General features: G+C 50.7%; 1 protein-coding gene across 1 annotated transcript; it reads left to right on the top strand.

The window, feature by feature from the left end:
• Nucleotides 1-4,009: 4,009 nt before the first annotated feature.
• LOC144952851 (GTP-binding protein RAD-like) lies at nt 4,010-22,935 on the top strand. Its single transcript, XM_078883321.1, has 5 exons — nt 4,010-4,107; nt 4,208-4,271; nt 16,830-17,088; nt 19,705-19,805; nt 22,684-22,935. The coding sequence occupies exons 1-5, from the start codon at nt 4,010-4,012 to the stop codon at nt 22,933-22,935; spliced, it is 774 nt and encodes a 257-aa protein (XP_078739447.1).
• The last annotated feature ends 1,664 nt before the right edge of the window (nt 22,936-24,599 follow it).

The following is a 24,599-nucleotide window of genomic DNA, read 5'->3' as shown; positions in this document are numbered from 1 at the left end:
TGATGCTACTGATGATGATGCTACTGATGATGATGCTACTGATGATGATGCTACCGGTGATGATGCTACTGATGATGATGCTACTGATGATGATGCTACCGATGATGATGCTACCGGTGATGATGCTACCGGTGATGATGCTACTGATGATGATGCTACCGGTGATGATGCTACTGATGATGATGCTACCGGTGATGATGCTACCGGTGATGATGCTACTGATGATGATGCTACTGATGATGATGCTACCGGTGATGATGCTACCGGTGATGATGCTACTGATGATGATGCTACCGATGATGATGCTACCGGTGATGATGCTACTGATGATGATGCTACCGGTGATGATGCTACTGATGATGATGCTACTGATGATGATGCTACCGGTGATGATGCTACCGGTGATGATGCTACCGGTGATGATGCTACCGGTGATAATGCTACCGGTGATGATGCTACTGATGATGATGCTACCGGTGATGATGCTACCGATGATGATGCTACCGGTGATGATGCTACTGATGATGATGCTACCGGTGATGATGCTACTGATGATGATGCTACTGATGATGATGCTACCGGTGATGATGCTACCGGTGATGATGCTACTGATGATGATGCTACCGGTGATGATGCTACCGATGATGATGCTACCGGTGATGATGCTACCGGTGATGATGCTACCGGTGATGATGCTACCGGTGATGATGCTACTGATGATGATGCTACCGATGATGATGCTACCGGTGATGATGCTACTGATGATGATGCTACTGATGATGATGCTACTGATGATGATGCTACCGGTGATGATGCTACCGGTGATGATGCTACTGATGATGATGCTACTGATGATGATGCTACCGGTGATGATGCTACCGGTGATGATGCTACCGGTGATGATGCTACCGGTGATGATGCTACTGATGATGATGCTACCGATGATGATGCTACCGGTGATGATGCTACTGATGATGATGCTACCGGTGATGATGCTACCGGTGATGATGCTACCGGTGATGATGCTACTGATGATGATGCTACCGATGATGATGCTACCGGTGATGATGCTACCGATGATGATGCTACTGATGATGATGCTACCGGTGATGATGCTACTGATGATGATGCTACCGATGATGATGCTACCGGTGATGATGCTACCGGTGATGATGCTACCGGTGATGATGCTACCGGTGATGATGCTACCGGTGATGATGCTACTGATGATGATGCTACTGATGATGATGCTACTGATGATGATGCTACCGATGATGATGCTACTGATGATGATGCTACCGATGATGATGCTACCGATGATGATGCTACCGGTGATGATGCTACTGATGATGATGCTACCGGTGATGATGCTACCGGTGATGATGCTACTGATGATGATGCTACCGGTGATGATGCTACCGGTGATGATGCTACTGATGATGATGCTACCGGTGATGATGCTACTGATGATGATGCTACCGGTGATGATGCTACCGGTGATGATGCTACCGATGATGATGCTACCGATGATGATGCTACTGATGATGATGCTACCGGTGATGATGCTACCGGTGATGATGCTACCGGTGATGATGCTACCGGTGATGATGCTACTGATGATGATGCTACCGATGATGATGCTACTGATGATGATGCTACCGGTGATGATGCTACTGATGATGATGCTACCGGTGATGATGCTACCGGTGATGATGCTACTGATGATGATGCTACCGATGATGATGCTACTGATGATGATGCTACCGGTGATGATGCTACCGATGATGATGCTACTGATGATGATGCTACCGATGATGATGCTACCGATGATGATGCTACTGATGATGATGCTACCGATGATGATGCTACTGATGATGATGCTACCGATGATGATGCTACCGGTGATGATGCTACCGGTGATGATGCTACCGGTGATGATGCTACCGGTGATGATGCTACCGATGATGATGCTACTGATGATGATGCTACCGATGATGATGCTACTGGTGATGATGCTACCGGTGATGATGCTACTGGTGATGATGCTACTGATGATGATGCTACCGATGATGATGCTACTGGTGATGATGCTACCGGTGATGATGCTACCGATGATGATGCTACTGATGATGATGCTACCGGTGATGATGCTACCGGTGATGATGCTACCGGTGATGATGCTACCGGTGATGATGCTACCGATGATGATGCTACTGATGATGATGCTACCGATGATGATGCTACCGATGATGATGCTACCGATGATGATGCTACCGATGATGATGCTACCGGTGATGATGCTACTGATGATGATGCTACCGATGATGATGCTACCGGTGATGATGCTACTGATGATGATGCTACTGATGATGATGCTACTGATGATGATGCTACCGATGATGATGCTACCGGTGATGATGCTACTGATGATGATGCTACCGATGATGATGCTACTGATGATGATGCTACCGATGATGATGCTACCGGTGATGATGCTACTGATGATGATGCTACTGATGATGATGCTACCGGTGATGATGCTACCGGTGATGATGCTACTGATGATGATGCTACCGATGATGATGCTACTGATGATGATGCTACCGATGATGATGCTACCGGTGATGATGCTACTGATGATGATGCTACCGATGATGATGCTACTGATGATGATGCTACTGATGATGATGCTACCGGTGATGATGCTACCGGTGATGATGCTACCGATGATGATGCTACCGATGATGATGCTACCGATGATGATGCTACTGATGATGATGCTACCGATGATGATGCTACCGGTGATGATGCTACTGATGATGATGCTACTGATGATGATGCTACTGATGATGATGCTACCGATGATGATGCTACCGATGATGATGCTACTGATGATGATGCTACTGATGATGATGCTACCGGTGATGATGCTACCGGTGATGATGCTACCGGTGATGATGCTACCGGTGATGATGCTACCGATGATGATGCTACTGATGATGATGCTACTGATGATGATGCTACCGGTGATGATGCTACTGATGATGATGCTACCGATGATGATGCTACCGATGATGATGCTACTGATGATGATGCTACTGATGATGATGCTACTGATGATGATGCTACTGATGATGATGCTACTGATGATGATGCTACTGATGATGATGCTACCGGTGATGATGCTACTGATGATGATGCTACCGATGATGATGCTACTGATGATGATGCTACCGATGATGATGCTACTGATGATGATGCTACTGATGATGATGCTACTGATGATGATGCTACTGATGATGATGCTACCGGTGATGATGCTACTGATGATGATGCTACCGATGATGATGCTACCGGTGATGATGCTACCGATGATGATGCTACTGATGATGATGCTACTGATGATGATGCTACTGATGATGATGCTACTGATGATGATGCTACCGATGATGATGCTACTGATGATGATGCTACCGATGATGATGCTACTGATGATGATGCTACTGATGATGATGCTACCGATGATGATGCTACTGATGATGATGCTACCGATGATGATGCTACTGATGATGATGCTACTGATGATGATGCTACTGATGATGATGCTACTGATGATGATGCTACCGATGATGATGCTACTGATGATGATGCTACTGATGATGATGCTACCGGTGATGATGCTACCGATGATGATGCTACTGATGATGATGCTACTGATGATGATGCTACCGATGATGATGCTACCGGTGATGATGCTACCGGTGATGATGCTACTGATGATGATGCTACTGATGATGCTACTGATGATGATGCTACTGATGATGCTACTGATGATGATGCTGCTGATGATGATGCTACTGATGATGATGCTACTGATGCTGATGATGCTACTGATGATGCTACTGATGATGATGCTACTGATGCTGATGATGCTACTGATGATACTGCTGATGGTGATGCTACTGATGATGATGCCACTGATGATGATGATGCTACTCATGATACGACGATGATGACGCCCTCCCACCAGGCGCGCCTCTCTTCACGCCGCGTGCGCGCGCCGCGTCTCGTGCCCAGCGGCGGAGCGAGACCGACTCGCCGCTCTCAGTGACGACGACGATGACGACGATGATGACGACGATGACGACGACGACGACGATGACGACGACGACCACGTGGGTAGCCCTGGGGGCCGCCCCAGCTGCAGGGTGCTCGTGCTGGGAGCACGCGGCGTGGGCAAGTCGAGCCTCGCGGCGGCCTTCACCGGCGCGGCGAGGCAACGGGAGGAAGCGGGTGGGTGGCAGCAGCATCATCATCAGCAGCAGCAGCATCATCATCATCAGCAGCAGCAGCATCATCATCAGCAGCATTATCAGCAGCATCATCATCAGCAGCATCATCATCATCATCATCAGCAGCAGCATCATCATCAGCAGCATTATCAGCAGCATCATCATCAGCAGCAGCAGCAGCAGCAGCAGCAGCATCATCAGCAGCAGCATCATCAGCAGCATCATCATCAGCAGCAGCAGCATCATCAGCAGCATCATCATCATCAGCAGCATCATCATCAGCAGCATCATCAGCAGCATCATCAGCATCATCAGCAGCATCAGCAGCAGAATCAGCATCATCAGCATCATCATCAGCAGCAGCAGCAGCATCAGACAACACCCGCAATGCCAGAACGCCGCAGCTCAATCTCTGAGCACGGAGTCTGCCAAAATCTCACATTCTGATAACAGCCGCTTGTATCGAATAACATTTTACAGACATTATTAAACAATACGTTTTTAACAAGAAACATCAAACATCTTCCCAAAATATATGCGGTGCCTCCTAAATGTTCTAGTTCCTGATAATGCTTTAACGAAACAATACTAATTATCTGATTAATAATTAATTGAATTTTACATATACTTGTATTAACAATAAGTAAATTAGAGAAATTATATTTTACTGACAATCAACATTCTTTCTTATACGATGTAGCCTCTGCAAAAACACCGATTCTGATCACGCCATTAGCCCAATGTTAAAACCAAGCTCTCGGTCAGCCATTTTGTGCCTTCCCAACGAAGAACGGAAAACAATGGGGCCAAATGTGATCAACTATTACAAAAACAACTTCTATTTTCAACACCAAAACACACTAATCATCTTCCAAACTCCGTTCTATCTCTTGAGTGGGATCGATCAAAATAAACACGTTATTAATACTCGTAGATATAATTAAATAACTCTCCACGAGGCCGACGCCATTTTATTATTATGATGAGATTTCCCGCGCAATAAAACAACACCAATAATATATAATACAACTCAAAAATAAGTGAACATCTCATACCTGACTTAAAACTTTAATGACTGCAGGAATCAATATTATTGGTTCTTTCGGTAAAGTCACGTAGATAGAATATTTTTTTTACGAAATAAAAACTACGACGTTTCGATCACAACACAAGTGATCGTCATCAGGAGGAAAAAAGGGGGGAAGGCCACTGAGCGAAAGCTGTTTTTAAAGTCACGTAGATAGAAAAAATTGGAGGCAACACATTTATTCAGTTCCAACACACGGGGTAACTTTCCCCTCAACAGAATAACAACCTATGGTGGCAACCACCAGGCTAACTACACCAGTTGCAACGTAACTGCTACTACAGCTTGGGTGCGGGTCCACGTGTTGGAGACTCGTTGAACGTAGATCGTAGACGAAGGTTTCTTCCAGGATGAACAACAACAACAACAACCCTGGTCGCTCCCAGGACGCGGCTTAGATCCTCTGTATCGTGGCCGGCTCTGCCCTTGACCACGCCCACCTTCCAGAATCCTCGAGAAGGATCTGGTTCCCAATCACGTGACCACCGCTAGCCACCTCTTGGGGCCCCTCTGTCAACTTACTTGGTCACGTGTCGTCCCGGGTCAACCAGAGTGCCATGGGCTTTAGTAACCTCATTCCTGCGGCCGGCACCCACACAGCCTGTCCTGTAGGGGCTGGCACTGCACGCCAAGCGTGGTGCCATCCAGCGCTATCAATCAGCGCTCACCGGGCCCCTCTAGGGCCGGTACTGCACCCAGCATGTTGACATCCATCGATGTCACTAGGCCCGTGACTAATCACAGGTGAACTAACGCTGGCTACATCGGCAACATCGTCAGAATCAGCAGCATCCTCATGAGCAGCCGCATTAGCAGTTTTATCATCGTCAGCATCATCAGCAACATCACCATCAGCATCATAAACACCATTAGCATTATCAGTATCATCAGCAGCATCAGCATGAACATCATCAGCAGCATCATCATCACTATCATTAGACCTCTTTTGCCAGTACCAAAATATAATAGGGGTTTTCCTCTTTTTTCTGGCAACAAAACTGAAACCTTTCTATGAGGATTCATTTTACTGCATTAACCACAATACTTGCAGTCAAAATACAAACAAAAAACACACGCTGATAATATATTGGCATTGTCCTTAAAACTGATTGGTCCACACCAAGGGACGGCTTTCTTTTGAGCCTCGACCCAATTGGTGCTCGACCAAAGGACGCCAAAAGGCGTCCACAGCTCACAGACAATGCTGTCCTATCAAAGTAATGAGGGCTCGGGGTGAGCATCTACATCATTAGACCTCTTTTGCCAGTACCAAACTATAATAACAGGGGTTTTCCTTTTTTCTGGCAACAAAACTGATACCTTTTTACTAAGATTCATGTCTGCATTAACCACAATACTTTGCAGTCAAAATGCAAACAAAAAACACACTATGATAATAGATGCATTGTCCTTGAAACTGATTGGTCCACACCAAGGGATGTCTTTCTTTTGAGCCTCGACCCAATTGGTGCTCAACCAGAGGACGCCAAAAGGCGTACAGCAGCATCACCATCAACATCGGGATTAGCATCTCACCATCCGACCCCTTTACGGAGGCCACTGCGTCCAAAAACTTACGGCAGCAGCAGCAGCAGCCCTCTTTCTCGTGATTGTCGTGAGCTCCGTATTGCCATCTGTTGCTGATACTTCTCCACCACTCCAACCCAATCTGGTGCCTCCTCCGACTCTCAATTGTTTCTTGCTGTGGTTGTCCCACCTGATGACGGACGCTTGTGTTGCGCCCGAAACGTCGTGATTTAATTGATTTTATTTTCTACCCACATGACTTTACCGAAAGAACCAAAGAGTATTAAAGATGCACACAAACGTCTTCTGACGATGTATGCATTGTCTTCGAAACTGATTGGCCTACAACAGAGAGAGACTTGTGTGTCGCCTTGTGTCACCACCTTGTTACACCGGAGAACCCCAAAGACGAACAGAACAAGGCCAATTGAAGTCCCAGAGCACTGACTCAGGTCCAGGAGTTACATCTGTGGGACCTCTTTGCCAGGATCCAAAATGATGACAAAGTTACAAGAGGTTTTACCGTTTTTTGGCAAAATAGAGGTTGTTGTCATTATTATTATGGAGCACCACCACCACAAATATCATCAATTCCACCACTACCACAACTATCATCAACTCCACCACCACCACAACTATCATCAACTCCACCACCACCACAACTATCATCAACTCCACCACCACCACAACTATCATCAACTCCACCACCACCACAACTATCATCAATTCCACCACCACAACTATCATCAACACCACCACTACCACAACTCTCATCAACACCACCACCACCACCACTACAACTCTCATCAACTCCACCACCACCACAACTATCATCAACTCCACCACCACAATTATCATCAATCCCACTACCACCACCACAACTATCATCAACCCCACCACCACCACTATCATCAACACCACCACTATCATCACCACCACCACTATCATCAACACCACCACCACAACTATCACCACCACAACAATCACTACCACCACCACCACAACTATCATCAACCCCACTACCACCACCACCACAACTATCACCACCACAACTACCACCACCACCCACAATGCCCCTCGTCCCTGCCATCCCAGGCGCGTGCACGAGGTGGCGCACTCTGCGTGTCGACGGCGAGGAGGTGATGGTCGTGGTGGAAGACACCTGGGCAGAGGTACCCTCACCACTCTACACTCACCACTCACCACTCTACACTCACCACTCTACACTCACCACTCACCACTCTACACTCACCACTCTACACTCACCACTCACCACTCTACACTCACCACTCTACACTCACCACTCTACACTCACCACTCTACACTCACCACTCACCACTCTACACTCACCACTCACCACTCTACACTCACCACTCTACACTCACCACTCACCACTCTACACTCACCACTCTACACTCACCACTCTACACTCACCACTCTACACTCACCACTCTACACTCACCACTCACCACTCTACACTCACCACTCACCACTCTACACTCACCACTCTACACTCACCACTCACCACTCTACACTCACCACTCTACACTCACCACTCTACACTCACCACTCTACACTCACCACTCTACACTCACCACTCACCACTCACCACTCTACACTCACCACTCTACACTCACCACTCACCACTCACCACTCTACACTCACCACTTACCACTCTACACTCACCACTCACCACTCATCACTCTACACTCACCACTCTACACTCACCACTCTACACTCACCACTTACCACTCTACACTCACCACTCTACACTCACCACTCTACACTCACCACTCTACACTCACCACTCTACACTCTACACTCTACACTCACCACTCACCATTCTACACTCACCACTCTACACTCACCACTCTACACTCACCACTCTACACTCACCACTCTACACTCACCACTCTACACTCTACACTCACCACTCACCATTCTACACTCACCACTCTACACTCACCACTCTACACTCACCACTCTACACTCACCACTCTACACTCACCACTCTACACTCACCACTCTACACTCTACACTCACCACTCACCATTCTACACTCACCACTCTACACTCACCACTCTACACTCACCACTCTACACTCACCACTCTACACTCTACACTCACCACTCACCACTCACCACTCTACACTCTACACTCACCACTCACCACTCTACACTCACCACTCTACACTCACCACTCACCACTCTACACTCACCACTCTACACTCTACACTCACCACTCTACACTCACCACTCTACACTTTACACTCACCACTCACCACTCTACACTCACCACTGACCACTCTACACTCACCACTCTACACTCACCACTCTACACTCACCACTCTACACTCACCACTCTACACTCACCACTCTACACTCACCACTCACCACTCTACACTCACCACTCTACACTCACCACTCACCACTCTACACTCACCACTCTACACTCACCACTCTACACTCACCACTCTACACTCACCACTCTACACTCACCACTCACCACTCTACACTCACCACTCACCACTCTACACTCACCACTCTACACTCACCACTCACCACTCTACACTCACCACTCTACACTCACCACTCTACACTCACCACTCTACACTCACCACTCTACACTCACCACTCACCACTCACCACTCTACACTCACCACTCTACACTCACCACTCACCACTCACCACTCTACACTCACCACTTACCACTCTACACTCACCACTCACCACTCATCACTCTACACTCACCACTCTACACTCACCACTCTACACTCACCACTTACCACTCTACACTCACCACTCTACACTCACCACTCTACACTCACCACTCTACACTCACCACTCTACACTCTACACTCTACACTCACCACTCACCATTCTACACTCACCACTCTACACTCACCACTCTACACTCACCACTCTACACTCACCACTCTACACTCACCACTCTACACTCTACACTCACCACTCACCATTCTACACTCACCACTCTACACTCACCACTCTACACTCACCACTCTACACTCACCACTCTACACTCACCACTCTACACTCACCACTCTACACTCTACACTCACCACTCACCATTCTACACTCACCACTCTACACTCACCACTCTACACTCACCACTCTACACTCACCACTCTACACTCACCACTCTACACTCTACACTCACCACTCACCACTCACCACTCTACACTCTACACTCACCACTCACCACTCTACACTCACCACTCTACACTCACCACTCACCACTCTACACTCACCACTCTACACTCTACACTCACCACTCTACACTCACCACTCTACACTTACACTCACCACTCACCACTCTACACTCACCACTGACCACTCTACACTCACCACTCTACACTCACCACTCTACACTCACCACTCTACACTCACCACTCTACACTCACCACTCTACACTCACCACTCACCACTCTACACTCACCACTCACCACTCACCACTCTACACTCACCACTCTACACTCACCACTCACCACTCTACACTCACCACTCACCACTCTACACTCACCACTCTACACTCACCACTCTACACTCACCACTCTACACTCACCACTCTACACTCACCACTCACCACTCTACACTCACCACTCTACACTCACCACTCACCACTCTACACTCACCACTCTACACTCTACACTCACCACTCACCACTCTACACTCACCACTCACCACTCTACACTCACCACTCTACACTCTACACTCACCACTCTACACTCACCCCTCTACACTCACCACTCACCTCTACACTCACCCCTCTACACTCACCACTCACCACTCTACACTCACCACTCACCACTCTACACTCACCACTCTACACTCACCACTCTACACTCACCACTCTACACTCACCACTCTACACTCACCACTCACCACTCTACACTCACCACTCACCACTCTACACTCACCACTCACCACTCTCACCACCACACTCACACTCACCACTCTACACTCACCACTCACACTCACCACTCACCACTCACCACTCACCACTCTACACTCACCACTCCTACACTCACCACTCACCACTCTTCACTCTACACTCACCACTCTACACTCACACTCACCACTCTACACTCACCACTCTACACTCACCACTCTACACTCTACACTCACCACTCTACACTCACCACTCTACACTCACCACTCAACACTCACCACTCTACACTCACCACTCACCACTCTACACTCACCACTCTACACTCACCACTCTACACTCACCACTCACCACTCTACACTCACCACTCTACACTCACCACTCTACACTCACCACTCTACACTCTACACTCACCACTCTACACTCACCACTCTACACTCACCACTCTACACTCACCACTCTACACTCACCACTCACCACTCATCTACACTCATCCACTCTACACTCACCACTCTACACTCACCACTCTACACTCACCACTCTACACTCACCACTCTACACTCACCACTCACCACTCACACTACACTCACCACTCTACACTCACCACTCTACACTCACCACTCACCACTCACCACTCACCACTCTACACTCACCACTCTACACTCACCACTCTACACTCACCACTCACCACTCACACTCTACACTCACCACTCTACACTCACCACTCTACACTCACCACTCTACACTCACCACTCTACACTCACCACTCTACACTCACCACTCTACACTCACCACTCTACACTCACCACTCTACACTCACCACTCACCACTCTACACTCACCACTCACCACTCACCACTCTACACTCACCACTCTACACTCACCACTCACCACTCTACACTCACCACTCACCACTCTACACTCACCACTCTACACTCACCACTCTACACTCACCACTCTACACTCACCACTCTACACTCACCACTCACCACTCTACACTCACCACTCTACACTCACCACTGACCACTCTACACTCACCACTCTACACTCTACACTCACCACTCACCACTCTACACTCACCACTCACCACTCTACACTCACCACTCTACACTCTACACTCACTACTCTACACTCACCCCTCTACACTCACCACTCACCACTCTACACTCACCACTCACCACTCTACACTCACCACTCTACACTCACCACTCTACACTCACCACTCTACACTCACCACTCTACACTCACCACTCACCACTCTACACTCACCACTCACCACTCTACACTCACCACTCACCACTCTACACTCACCACTCTACACTCACCACTCTACACTCACCACTCTACACTCACCACTCTACACTCACCACTCACCACTCTACACTCACCACTCTACACTCACCACTCACCACTCTTCACTCTACACTCACCACTCTACACTCACCACTCACCACTCTACACTCACCACTCTACACTCACCACTCTTCACTCTACACTCACCACTCTACACTCCACCACCTACACTCACCACTCTACACTCACCACTCTACACTCACCACTCACCACTCTACACTCACCACTCTACACTCACCACTCTACACTCACCACTCACCACCTCTACACTCACCACTCTACACTCACCACTCTACACTCTACACTCACCACTCTACACTCACCACCTACACTCACCACTCTACACTCACCACTCTACACCTACACTCACCACTCTACACTCACCACTCTACACTCACCACTCTACACTCACCACTCTACACTCACCACTCTACACTCACCACTCACCACTCACACACTCTACACTCACCACTCTACACTCACCACTCACCACTCTACACTCACCACTCTACACTCACCACTCACCACTCACCACTCTACACTCACCACTCTACACTCTACACTCACCACTCTACACTCACCACTCTACACTCACCACTCGTCACTCTACACTCCCACCAACACTCACCACCTACACCACCACTCTACACTCACCACCACCACACTACACTCACCACTCTACACTCCACCACACCACCACTCTACACTCACCACCACCACTCTACACTCACCACTCACCACTCACACTCACCACTCACCACTCTACACTCACCACACTACACTCACCACTCTACACTCACCACTCACCACTCAAACACTCACCACTCACACTCACCACCTACCACACCACTACACTCACCACTCACCACTCTACACTCACCACCACACCACCACTCTACACCACCACAACACACCCCACACACCACCACACTCACCACTCTACACACACCACTCTACCACTCACCACACACCACACACCCACACCACACACACACACACCACTCACCACTCACCACACACCACCCCACAACACACACCCACACACCCACACACACACACCACACCACACACCACACCACCACACACACACCACCCACACACCACACCACACCACACCCACCACACCCACACACCACCACACCCACACCCACACCCACCCCCACACCACACCACCACACCACACTCACCACCACCCCTCACACTCACCACCACACCACCACCACACCCACACACCACTCACCACTCACCACTCACAACACACCACACCTACACCACCACACACCACCACACCACCACACACACACACCACCACACCACACACACTCACACACACCACTCACACACACCACTCACCACTCACCACACTCACACACCACACCCCACACTCACCCACACACCACACAACACACACCACCACACTCAACACCACACCACCACTCACACTCACCACTCTACACTCACCACTCACACTCACCACTCACCACTCACCACACCACCACACACACCACCACACCACCCACACACACACCACCAACACCACCACACACCACTCACCACTCACCACTCTACACTCACCACTCTACACTCACCACTCACCACACACCACTCACCACTCACCACTCTACACTCACCACCTACACTCACCACTCACACCACTCTACACTCACCACTCACACTACACTCACCACTCTACACTCACCACCAACACTCACCACTCACCACACTCACCAACTCACACTCACCACTCTACACTCACCACTCACACTCACCACTCTACACTCACCACTCTACACTCACCACTCACCCTCACCACTCACACTCACACCTACACTCACCACTCTACACACACCACTCACACTCACCACACTACACTCACCACTCTACACCACCACCACCACACACACTCACCACTCACTCACCCTCCACTCACCACACTCACCACTCACCACACAACACTCACCACTCTACACACACACACACCTCACACTCACACCACACTCACCACTCAACACTCACCACTCTACACTCACACCACTCTACACTCACCACTCTACACTCACCACTACCACTCACCACTCTACACTCACCACTCTACACTCACCACTCTACACTCACCCTACACTCACACTCTACACTCACACCACTCACTCACACTCACCACTCACACACTCACCACTCTACACTCACCACTCTACACTCACCACTCTACACACTCACCACTCTACACTCACCACTCTACACTCACACTCTCACCACTCCCTACACTCACCACTCTACCACTCACCACTCTACACTCACCACACTACACTCACCACTCACCACTCACCACTCTACACTCACCACTCACCCACTCACCACTCTACACTCACCACTCTACACTCACTCCCCACTCTACACTCACCACTCTACACTCACCACTCACCACTCTACACTCACCACTCTACACTCACCACTCTACACTCACCACTCTACACTCACCACTCACCACTCACCACTCTACACTCACCACTCTACACTCACCACTCTACACTCACCACTCTACACTCACCACTCACCACTCACCACTCTACACTCACCACTCTACACTCACCACTCTACACTCACCACTCTACACTCACCACTCACCACTCACCACTCTACACTCACCACTCTACACTCACCACTCTACACTCACCACTCACCACTCACCACTCTACACTCACCACTCTACACTCACCACTCTACACTCACCACTCTACACTCACCACTCTACACTCACCACTCTACACTCACCACTCTACACTCACCACTCACCACTCACCACTCTACACCACCACTCACTCTACACTCACCACTCTACACTCACCACTCTACACTCACCACTCTACACTCACCACTCACCACTCACCACTCTACACTCACCACTCACCACTCTACACTCACCACTCTACACTCACCACTCACCACTCTACACTCACCACTCACCACTCAGCACACTCACCACTCACCACCACGGTCACCTACCTACTCACTCCCACACTGACCTCCATACTCACAATCCACTTCCGAACTCACCACTCACAAAACCACTCACTTCTACACCCACCACTCACCTCTACGTTCACCTCCATACTCACCGCTGCACTCACTACCTCGCCTGGTATACAGGAGGTCGTGGGTTCAATCCCGACCCTGACGCCTGCTGCTGTATATTTGTAGTTTGCATGTGGCTAGGAGATGTTAACTACCTTGCCTGGTATACAGGAGATCGTGGGTTCAATCCTGACCCTGATGCCTGCTGCTGTATATTTGTAGTTTGCATGTGGCTAGGAGATGTTGACTTCCTCGCCTGGTATACAGGAGGTCATGGGTTCAATCCCGTCCCTGATGCCTGCTGTATATTTGTAGTTTGCATGTGGCTAGGAGATGTTGACTTCCTCGCCTGGTATACAGGAGGTCATGGGTTCAATCCTGTCCCTGAGGCCTGCTGTATATTTGGAGTTTGCGTGTCCCTCTCTCTGCCCGTGGTTGCGTGGATTTTTCTCCGGCTCCTCCACAACATTCAACGTTTGCTGAGTATTTTGTCTGCTGCCATGAATGTCCACGTGACGGTGACGATGACGATGAGCCGCTGCGTTGAGTTGCCATCACTCGTGGCAGCCAGGTCGCTTCTGAAAGCGAGCTACGTAGCTGATTGGGGCCCGTAACCTGGTGAAAATAAGATACATTAATAATCAGGGTTTCCCCCCTTTTTTCTGGCACTGAAACCCTTTCATAAGGAATCATATTACTGCATTAGCCACAAAACTTGTGGTTAAAATGCAAACACAAACACACTCTGATAATATATGATAGTGCATTGTCTTTGAGCTGTGCGCCTTTTGGCGTCCTCTGGTCGAGCACCAATTGAGACGAGGCTCAAGAGAAAGCCGTCTCTGGTGTGGACCAATCAGTTTCAAGGACAATGCGTGTGTCTGTGCGTGTGTCTGTGCGTGTGTCTGTGTGTGGGGGGAGCGGTGGCGCAGCGGTTAGCGCCATGCTGCGCTATGAACACCGGCCACCCGGGTTCGATTCCCGCTCACGGCCAACACCAGTGACGATTATCTGAACCGGTCCTGGGCCTCCCTTAGGTCGACTGAGCCTCAAATGAGTACCTGGTGTGCACCGTGTAAACATCCCCACTGGGGAGACAAAGGCGGCCGGGCGTGGTGCTGGCCACCCTCCTCCAATCGTGTGCCGTACCCAGCCGGGTACGGGTACCCGTTTGCGACCCCGGTGCGGCCGGGTACGGGTACGGGTGGGCCGTGAGTCACTGGTGAGTCATCGTTTGTCACTCATTTCCCAACGTCTTGTCTCTTCTCACAATTCAAGTTCCTAGAATCAACCCACCCGCGCCTGCAACATGGATTCATCCCAGAGGTCGCAATCGGGTACCCGTACCCTACCCGATACCCGGCCGGGTACGGGTAGGGTACCGATTTGCGACCCTGGTGCGGCCAGGTACGGGTAGGGATTGGGTACCGTACCCAGCCGGGTACCCGTACCCAGCTGGGTACGGGTACGGGTACCCATTTGCGATCCTGGTGCGGCCGGGTAAGGAATCAAAACCCGTTTGCGACCTCTGCTTGCCGCCCAGCAGTCCGCTAAAGGCCCCCGTGGTGTTTGACCTTCGCCCTCCTGCTGCAGGGCGAGTGCGTGAAGCGGGCGAGCCGGGGCATGGAGGCCTTCCTGCTCGTCTACTCCGTCACGGAGCGCGCCTCCTTCGAGAGGGCCTCCGAGCTGCGCATCGGACTCCGGCGAGGAGGAGGAGGAGGCAGCGGCGGGCCGAGTCTGGGGCCCGGCGGGTCGACGGGGCCCAAGGGGGCGACGGGGCCCCGGGAGCCGCCCGTCATCCTGGTGGGGAACAAGAGCGACCTGGTGCGCTCGCGGGAGGTGTCCGAGGAAGGTGGGGAGATTACGCTCGCGTCTCGCTCCTCTCTCATCTCATCTCACTCCACTCCATTCTCATCTCATCTCACTACACTCTCATCTCATCTCCACTCCGCTCACATCTCATCTCACTACACTCCCCAACACGCACTCTCCTGCCTGTCCGCTTTCATCTCACTCCCCTCCTCTCATCTCACTCCCCTCCTCTCATCTCACCCCCCTCCTCTCATCTCATTCCACTCCATTCTCATCTCATCTCACTCCACTCCACTCCCCTCTCATCTCACTCCACTCCCCTCTCATCTCATCTCACTCCACTCCATTCTCATCTCATCTCACTCCACTCACCTCTCATCTCACTCCACTCCACTCTCATCTCATCTCACTCCACTCCATTCTCATCTCATCTCACTCCACTCCCCTCTCATCTCATCTCACTCCACTCCCCTCTCATCTCATCTCACTCCACACCACTCCCCTCTCATCTCACTTTACTCCACTCTCATCTCATCTCACTCCACTCCCCTCTGATCTCACTCCACTCCACTCTCATCTCATCTCACTCCACTCCCCTCTCATCTCACTCCACTCCACTCTCATCTCATCTCACTCCACTCCCCTCTCATCTCACTCCACTCCACTCTCATCTCATCTCACTCCACTCCCCTCTCATCTCACTCCACTCCACTCTCATCTCATCTCACTCCGCTCACCTCTCATCTCACTCCACTCCCCTCTCATCTCACTCCACTCCCATCTCATCTCACTCCCTCCCCTCTCATCTCACTCCACTCACCTCCACTCTCTCTTCTGCCTGTCCGCTCTCATCTCACTCCACTCCCCTCTCATCTCATCTCACTCCCCTCTCATCTCACTCCACTCCCCTCTCATCTCACTCCACTCACCTCCACATACTCTCCTACCTCTCCGTTCTCATCTCACTCCACTCCATTCACATCTCGCTCCTCTCATCTCACTCCACTCCACTCCCCTCTCATCTCACTCCACTCTGTTCTCATCTCATCTCACTCCACTCCCCTTTCATTTCACTCCACTCACCTCCACATACTCTCCTGCCTCTCCATTCTCATCTCGCTCCACTCACCTCCACACACTATCCTGCCTGTCCGCTTTCACCTCACTCCACTCCATTCTCATCTCACTCCACTCCCCTCCACTCTCTCTCCTGCCTCTCCACTCTCATCTCACTGCACTCCCCTCCACTCACTCCACTATTCTCTCATCTCACTCCACTCCCCAACACGCACTCTCCTACCTTTCCACTCGCATCTCACTCCCCTCCACTCAGTCCACTCCCCTCTCATCTCACTCTACAGCCATTGCTCCGAGTCTAATCCCCAAGTCAACCTCTGCTCGATGAGCGATCGCTCCGTCTCCTTGTGGAGCTCCCTACGCCCAGATGCCCGTGTTGTCTCTGCCCCTGTGCAAGGTTGGGTTAAAGGCAGTGGCGTCGTGAATAATATATAAACAGTACTATGGTATGATAATTGGTTTTTTACCCTTCTATCTGGCAACAAAACTGACACCTTTTTACAAGGAGTCATGTTTGCATAGACCGCAATACCTGCAGTCATAATACAAACAAAAGAACATAACTCTGATAATGTGCACTGTCCTTGAAGTTGATTGGTCCACACCCGAGACAGCTTTCCTTAGAGCCTAGTCTCACATGGGTTGGACCAGATGACGCCAAAAGGCGCACAACTCAAGACTAGGCACCATCAGATTATGAGAGCTCGGGGCAAGCATTTACACTATGGGAACCTCATTTGCCAGTAAAAATATGATAATTGGTTTTTTACCCTTCTATCTCGGGTGTGGACCAATCAACTTCAAGGACAGTGCACACTATCAGAGTTGTGTTTTATCGATTGCACTTGGAAAACGTCGATCTGATGGTTCTGCTCGAGACTCAGTCAAATCAAGATTAAAAATGTTGCACACTCGAAATGAGGGACGTGGGCAGGTGCTCCAAATCGAGGGCAAGCACATTTATTGATTGTGGTTAATATTAATCTTGTGAAGAACCGCACCGTCACTCTGTAAAATGCAACAGCGTGTTGTTTACACGCAGCAATTCTTCCCAGTCGCCATTAACCACGTGGCTGGTTCACACGTGCGGTTACTCATTAACCCGGCCAGCCACCTACAGGCCCGACTCAGTCATCACATGCTGCTGTACACGCATGCGTTGATGCACTGCACAGCACATCAGGACCTTCACAGAACCACACTTTACTCCCTTGCTGCACAAGGACATAATTAAAAGAGTGATCCATTCCTAATGTGCCACATTAGACTCAGTCCTAATTCCACGAAGACCACACGCACGGCCGTGTTCTGTGGGAGAAGGCGAGAGAGGCTTATCACAGGCAGGCTCCGCGATTGTGGAATTAACTTCCTTCCTTCCTCGGTCCATTCGGCGACATCTGAGTCTATGACATCTAAATTAAATCTGATCTTTAAGCTCACCTGATTTTTTTTTTATGACAATAGAATAGTGCCGTGCCGGCCTTCATAGGGCTCTCCTCGCTAACAGCACTTGCCCCAGCAGTTTGTTCAGGCCCATGCGGGGGGCATCTCTTGTCTTCGTGTGTCTGCGTGTGTGTAGAGGGGCGCGCGTGCGCTGCGGTGTTTGACTGCAAGTTCATCGAGACCTCGGCCGCTCTGTCCGTCAACGTGTCAGAGCTCTTCCAGGGAGCTGTACGCCAGGTACGGTGACCCCACGTGATCACTCCCCCTGTTCTGCAGAGTGAGTGGAGTTTGTGTGATCACTCCCCCTGTCCTACAGAGTGAGTGAGTGGAGTTTGTGTGATCTCCCCCTGTTCTACAGAGTGAGTGGAGTTTGTGTGATCTCCCCCTGTCCTACAGAGTGAGTGGAGTTTGTGTGATCTCCCCATGTCCTACAGAGTGAGTGAGTGGAGTTTGTGTGATCACTCCCCCTGTTCTACAGAGTGAGTGAGTGGAGTTTGTGTGATCTCCCCCTGTTCTACAGAGTGAGTGGAGTTTGTGTGATCTCCCCCTGTCCTACAGAGTGAGTGGAGTTTGTGTGATCTCCCCATGTCCTACAGAGTGAGTGAGTGGAGTTTGTGTGATCTCCCCCTGTTCTACAGAGTGAGTGAGTGGGGTTTGTGTGATCTCCCCCTGTTCTACAGAGTGAGTGGAGTTTGTGTGATCTCCCCCTGTCCTACAGAGTGAGTGGAGTTTGTGTGATCTCCCCATGTCCTACAGAGTGAGTGAGTGGAGTTTGTGTGATCTCCCCCTGTTCTACAGAGTGAGTGAGTGGAGTTTGTGTGATCTCCCCCTGTTCTACAGAGTGAGTGAGTGGAGTTTGTGTGATCTCCCCCTGTTCTACAGAGTGAGTGAGTGGAGTTTGTGTGATCTCCCCCTGTTCTACAGAGTGAGTGGAGTTTGTGTGATCTCCCCCTGTCCTACAGAGTGAGTGAGTGGAGTTTGTGTGATCTCCCCATGTCCTACAGAGTGAGTGAGTGGAGTTTGTGTGATCTCCCCCTGTTCTACAGAGTGAGTGAGTGGAGTTTGTGTGATCTCCCCCTGTTCTACAGAGTGAGTGGAGTTTGTATGATCTCCCCCTGTTCTACAGAGTGAGTGAGTGGAGTTTGTGTGATCTCCACCTGTTCTACAGAGTGAGTGGCGTTTGTATGATCTCCCCCTGTTCTACAGAGTGAGTGGAGTTTGTGTGATCTCCCCCTGTTCTACAGAGTGAGTGGAGTTTGTGTGATCTCCCCCTGTCCTACAGAGTGAGTGAGTGGAGTTTGTGTGATTTCCCCCTGTTCTACAGAGTGAGTGGAGTTTGTGTGATCTTCCCCTGTTCTACAGAGTGAGTGAGTGGAGTTTGTGTGATCTCCCCCTGTTCTACAGAGTGAGTGAGTGGAGTTTGTCTGATCTCCCCCTGTTCTACAGAGTGAGTGGAGTTTGTGTGATCTCCCCCTGTCCTACAGAGTGAGTGAGTGGAGTTTGTGTGATCTCCCCCTGTTCTACAGAGTGAGTGGAGTTTGTGTGATCTTCCCCTGTTCTACAGAGTGAGTGAGTGGAGTTTGTGTGATCTCCCCCTGTTCTACAGAGTGAGTGAGTGGAGTTTGTGTGATCTCCCCCTGTTCTACAGAGTGAGTGAGTGGAGTTTGTGTGATCTCCCCCTGTTCTACAGAGTGAGTGAGTGGAGTTTGTGTGATCTCCCGCTGTCCTAAAGAGTGAGTGAGTGGAGTTTGTGTAATCTCCCCCTGTTCTACAGAGTGAGTGGAGTTTGTGTGATCTCCCCCTGTTCTACAGAGTGAGTGAGTGGAGTTTGTGTGATCTCCCCCTGTTCTACAGAGTGAGTGAGTGGAGTTTGTGTGATCTCCCCCTGTTCTACAGAGTGAGTGAGTGGAGTTTGTGTGATCTCCCCCTGTTCTACAGAGTGAGTGAGTGGAGTTTGTGTGATCTCCCCCTGTTCTACAGAGTGAGTGGAGTTTGTGTGATCTTCCCCTGTTCTACAGAGTGAGTGAGTGGAGTTTGTGTGATCTCCCCCTGTTCTACAGAATGAATTAGTGGAGTTTGTGTGATCTCCCCCTGTTCTACAGAGTGAGTGAGTGGAGTTTATGTGATCTCCCCCTGTTCTACAGAGTGAGTGAGTGGAGTTTGTGTGATCTCCCGCTGTCCTAAAGAGTGAGTGAATGGAGTTTGTGTAATCTCCCCCTGTTCTACAGAGTGAGTGGAGTTTGTGTGATCTCCCCCTGTTCTACAGAGTGAGTGAGTGGAGTTTGTGTGATCTCCCCCTGTTCTACAGAGTGAGTGAGTGGAGTTTGTGTGATCTCCCCCTGTTCTACAGAGTCAAAGTGAGTGGAGTTTGTGTGATCTCCCCCTGTTCTACAGAGTGAGTGAGTGGAGTTTGTGTGATCTCCCCCTGTTCTACAGAGTGAGTGAGTGGAGTTTGTGTGATCTCCCCATGTTCTACAGAGTGAGTGTGTGGAGTTTGTGTCATCTCCCCCTGTTCTACAGAGTGAGTGAGTGGAGTTTGTGTGATCTCCCCCTGTTCTGTAGAGTGAGTGAGTGGAGTTTGTGTGATCTCCCCCTGTTCTACAGAGTGAGTGGAGTTTGTGTGATCTCCCCCTGTTCTACAGAGTGAGAGTGAGTGGAGTTTGTGTGATCTCCCCCTGTTCTACAGAGTGAGTGAGTGGAGTTTGTGTGATCTCCCCCTGTTCTACAGAGTGAGTGAGTGGAGTTTGTGAGATCTCCCCCTGTTCTACAGAGTGAGTGAGTGGAGTTTGTTTGATCACTCCCCCTGTTCTACAAAGTTAGTGGAGTTTGTGTGAACACTCCCCCTGCTCTACAAATGTAGTTCTACCTGATGACGATTGCCTGTGTTGCAATCATCGTATTCTATTACATAATTGACTTTCTTTCCAGGTGTCGCTACCGAAAGAACCAACGAGTATTTGGCAGTCGCTAGGAGTTTCCACGCGATGACATAAGCCGCTTCGTTGCGAGCGCCGCCATTGGCGGTAGCCAGCCAGCTCGCTCAGCGCTCGGGGGCCTTTCCCCGGCAAGACAAACAGAATCAATCTCTCTCCCTCGGCCACGACGCCCCGTCCAGGTTCGCTTGAGGAGCGGCCACGCCGCTAACGCCGCCTCCGCTCCACGTTCGTCGGGCGCCGCTCGTCCTCGCTCGCGATCCACCTCCACCGTCGCCACCGCCTCCTCGTCGTCGTCGTCGTCGTCTTCGCGGCCCCGTCGCGAGTCGATGTCGGAGCGGGCGCGCCGCGTGCTCGGCCGCCTCGTGGCCGCGGCGCCCAGCGGGGCCTTCAAGGCCAAGTCGCGCTCCTGCCACGACCTCTCGGTGCTGTAGGGGGCGGCCACGTGGGGAGAGAGATGGCCACCCTCCAGCACCACCACGTGACGAGGCATCACACAGTCGACATCACCCTCACCAGAGACACCGTAGAGACCCCCACCCACACAGACCCCCACCCACACAGACCCCCACCCACACAGACCCCCACCCACACACAGAGACCCCCACCCACACAGACCCCCACCCACACAGACCCCCACCCACACAGACCCCCACCCACACAGACCCCCACCCACACACAGAGACCCCCACCCACACAGACCCCCACCCACACAGACCCCCACCCACACAGACCCCCGCCCACACAGACCCCCACCCACACAGACCCCCGCCCACACAGACCCCCGCCCACACAGACCCCCACCCACACAGACCCCCGCCCACACAGACCCCCACCCACACAGACCCCCACCCACACAGACCCCCGCCCACACAGACCCCCCACCCACACAGACCTGAGGACGGCTGCTTGCGTTGTGGCCGAAACGTCGTGAGAATTATTTTATTATGTTTTATTTGTATTATTTTATTATTTCCCTTCTACGTGACTTTGCCGAAAGAACCAAGAAGATGAATCCCTGCAGTCACGAAAGCTTTAAATCGAAATTGAAACTAGACTATTTTATATTTGACCAGGTAGGGGCCGTCCATAAAGAACGTCACGCACCTAGGTGGGGGAGGGGGGGGGGGTCAGGCATTTGTGACGATGTGTGACGAGGTGGGGGGGGGGTGGTTGAGAAATGTGACGTCACATCAAAATGCGCAACTTTAAATAAATATAGACAACACGTTCTACTTAATTAAATAGACTTCTTAATAAATGTGTTCTCCTACAACATCAGAGTGCAGCGACACATTAAATACGCACTACAATGACAATAGTTTAAAGTGATTTGAAGCAATTTTTTTTTTGGGGGGGGGGGGGCAGAGCTTTGTGACGTCATATTTTAGGGGGGGGGTCTGACTTTTTGTGACGCCGTATGACGTGGGGGGGGGGGTAAAAAATCGTGACGTCATTTATGGACGGCCCCTAAAAGGCACACTGCGCTATACAGCTCTTGTTTTATAGGAAGTATGGACACGAATGTGAGCTCAACGAAGCGGCCGATGTCGCCATTGTGTGGACATGTATATCAGGCAAATATTCGCGCGGATATTAAAAAATAATAAAAATCACCGCGACCACTGGCAGAGTGACGCGCAAACTCCGAATACACAGCGGCAGCAGCAGCAGGCGTCAGGGTCGGGATCGAACCCACGACCTCCTGTATATCAGGCGGGGTAGTTAACATCTCCTAGCCAATTTGAAATCGATTAATAGGTCAGCCCTAGACCGGACAGTCCTCCACTCAGGGCAGGAAACTGCCCAACGACGGGGAGTGGCTCTTCCTCTAAACACCAGGACGCAGGGGGGTGTGGGAGCGAGGCGGTGAGGTGTGGGAAGCTGCATACCAGGCGAGGTAGTCAACATCTCCCAGCCACCGTGATGATGATGAGAGAGAGATCGAACCAACGACCTCCTGTATACCAGGCGAGGTAGTTGACATCTCCCAGCCACCGTGATGATGATGAGAGAGAGATCGAACCAACGACCTCCTGTATACCAGGCGAGGTAGTTGACATCTCCCAGCCACCGTGATGATGATGAGAGAGAGATC

Source organism: Lampetra fluviatilis, chromosome 70, assembly GCF_964198595.1.
Source record: "Lampetra fluviatilis chromosome 70, kcLamFluv1.1, whole genome shotgun sequence".
Taxonomy (NCBI): Eukaryota; Metazoa; Chordata; class Hyperoartia; order Petromyzontiformes; family Petromyzontidae; genus Lampetra; species Lampetra fluviatilis.
Note: the sequence above shows the minus strand (reverse complement) of the source record. Positions and strands in the feature narration are given on the sequence as shown.

Excerpts from the sequence above, each read along its gene's own strand:
- LOC144952851 (XM_078883321.1), top strand. The coding sequence starts at position 4,010 with ATGATGACGCCCTCCCACCAGGCGCGCCTCTCTTCACGCCGCGTGCGC. Across the intron at positions 4,272-16,829 it reads CGGCGGCCTTCACCGGCGCG|GGCGAGTGCGTGAAGCGGGC; the intron begins GCGAGGCAACGG and ends CTCCTGCTGCAG. Across the intron at positions 19,806-22,683 it reads TCCAGGGAGCTGTACGCCAG|GTTCGCTTGAGGAGCGGCCA; the intron begins GTACGGTGACCC and ends CGCCCCGTCCAG.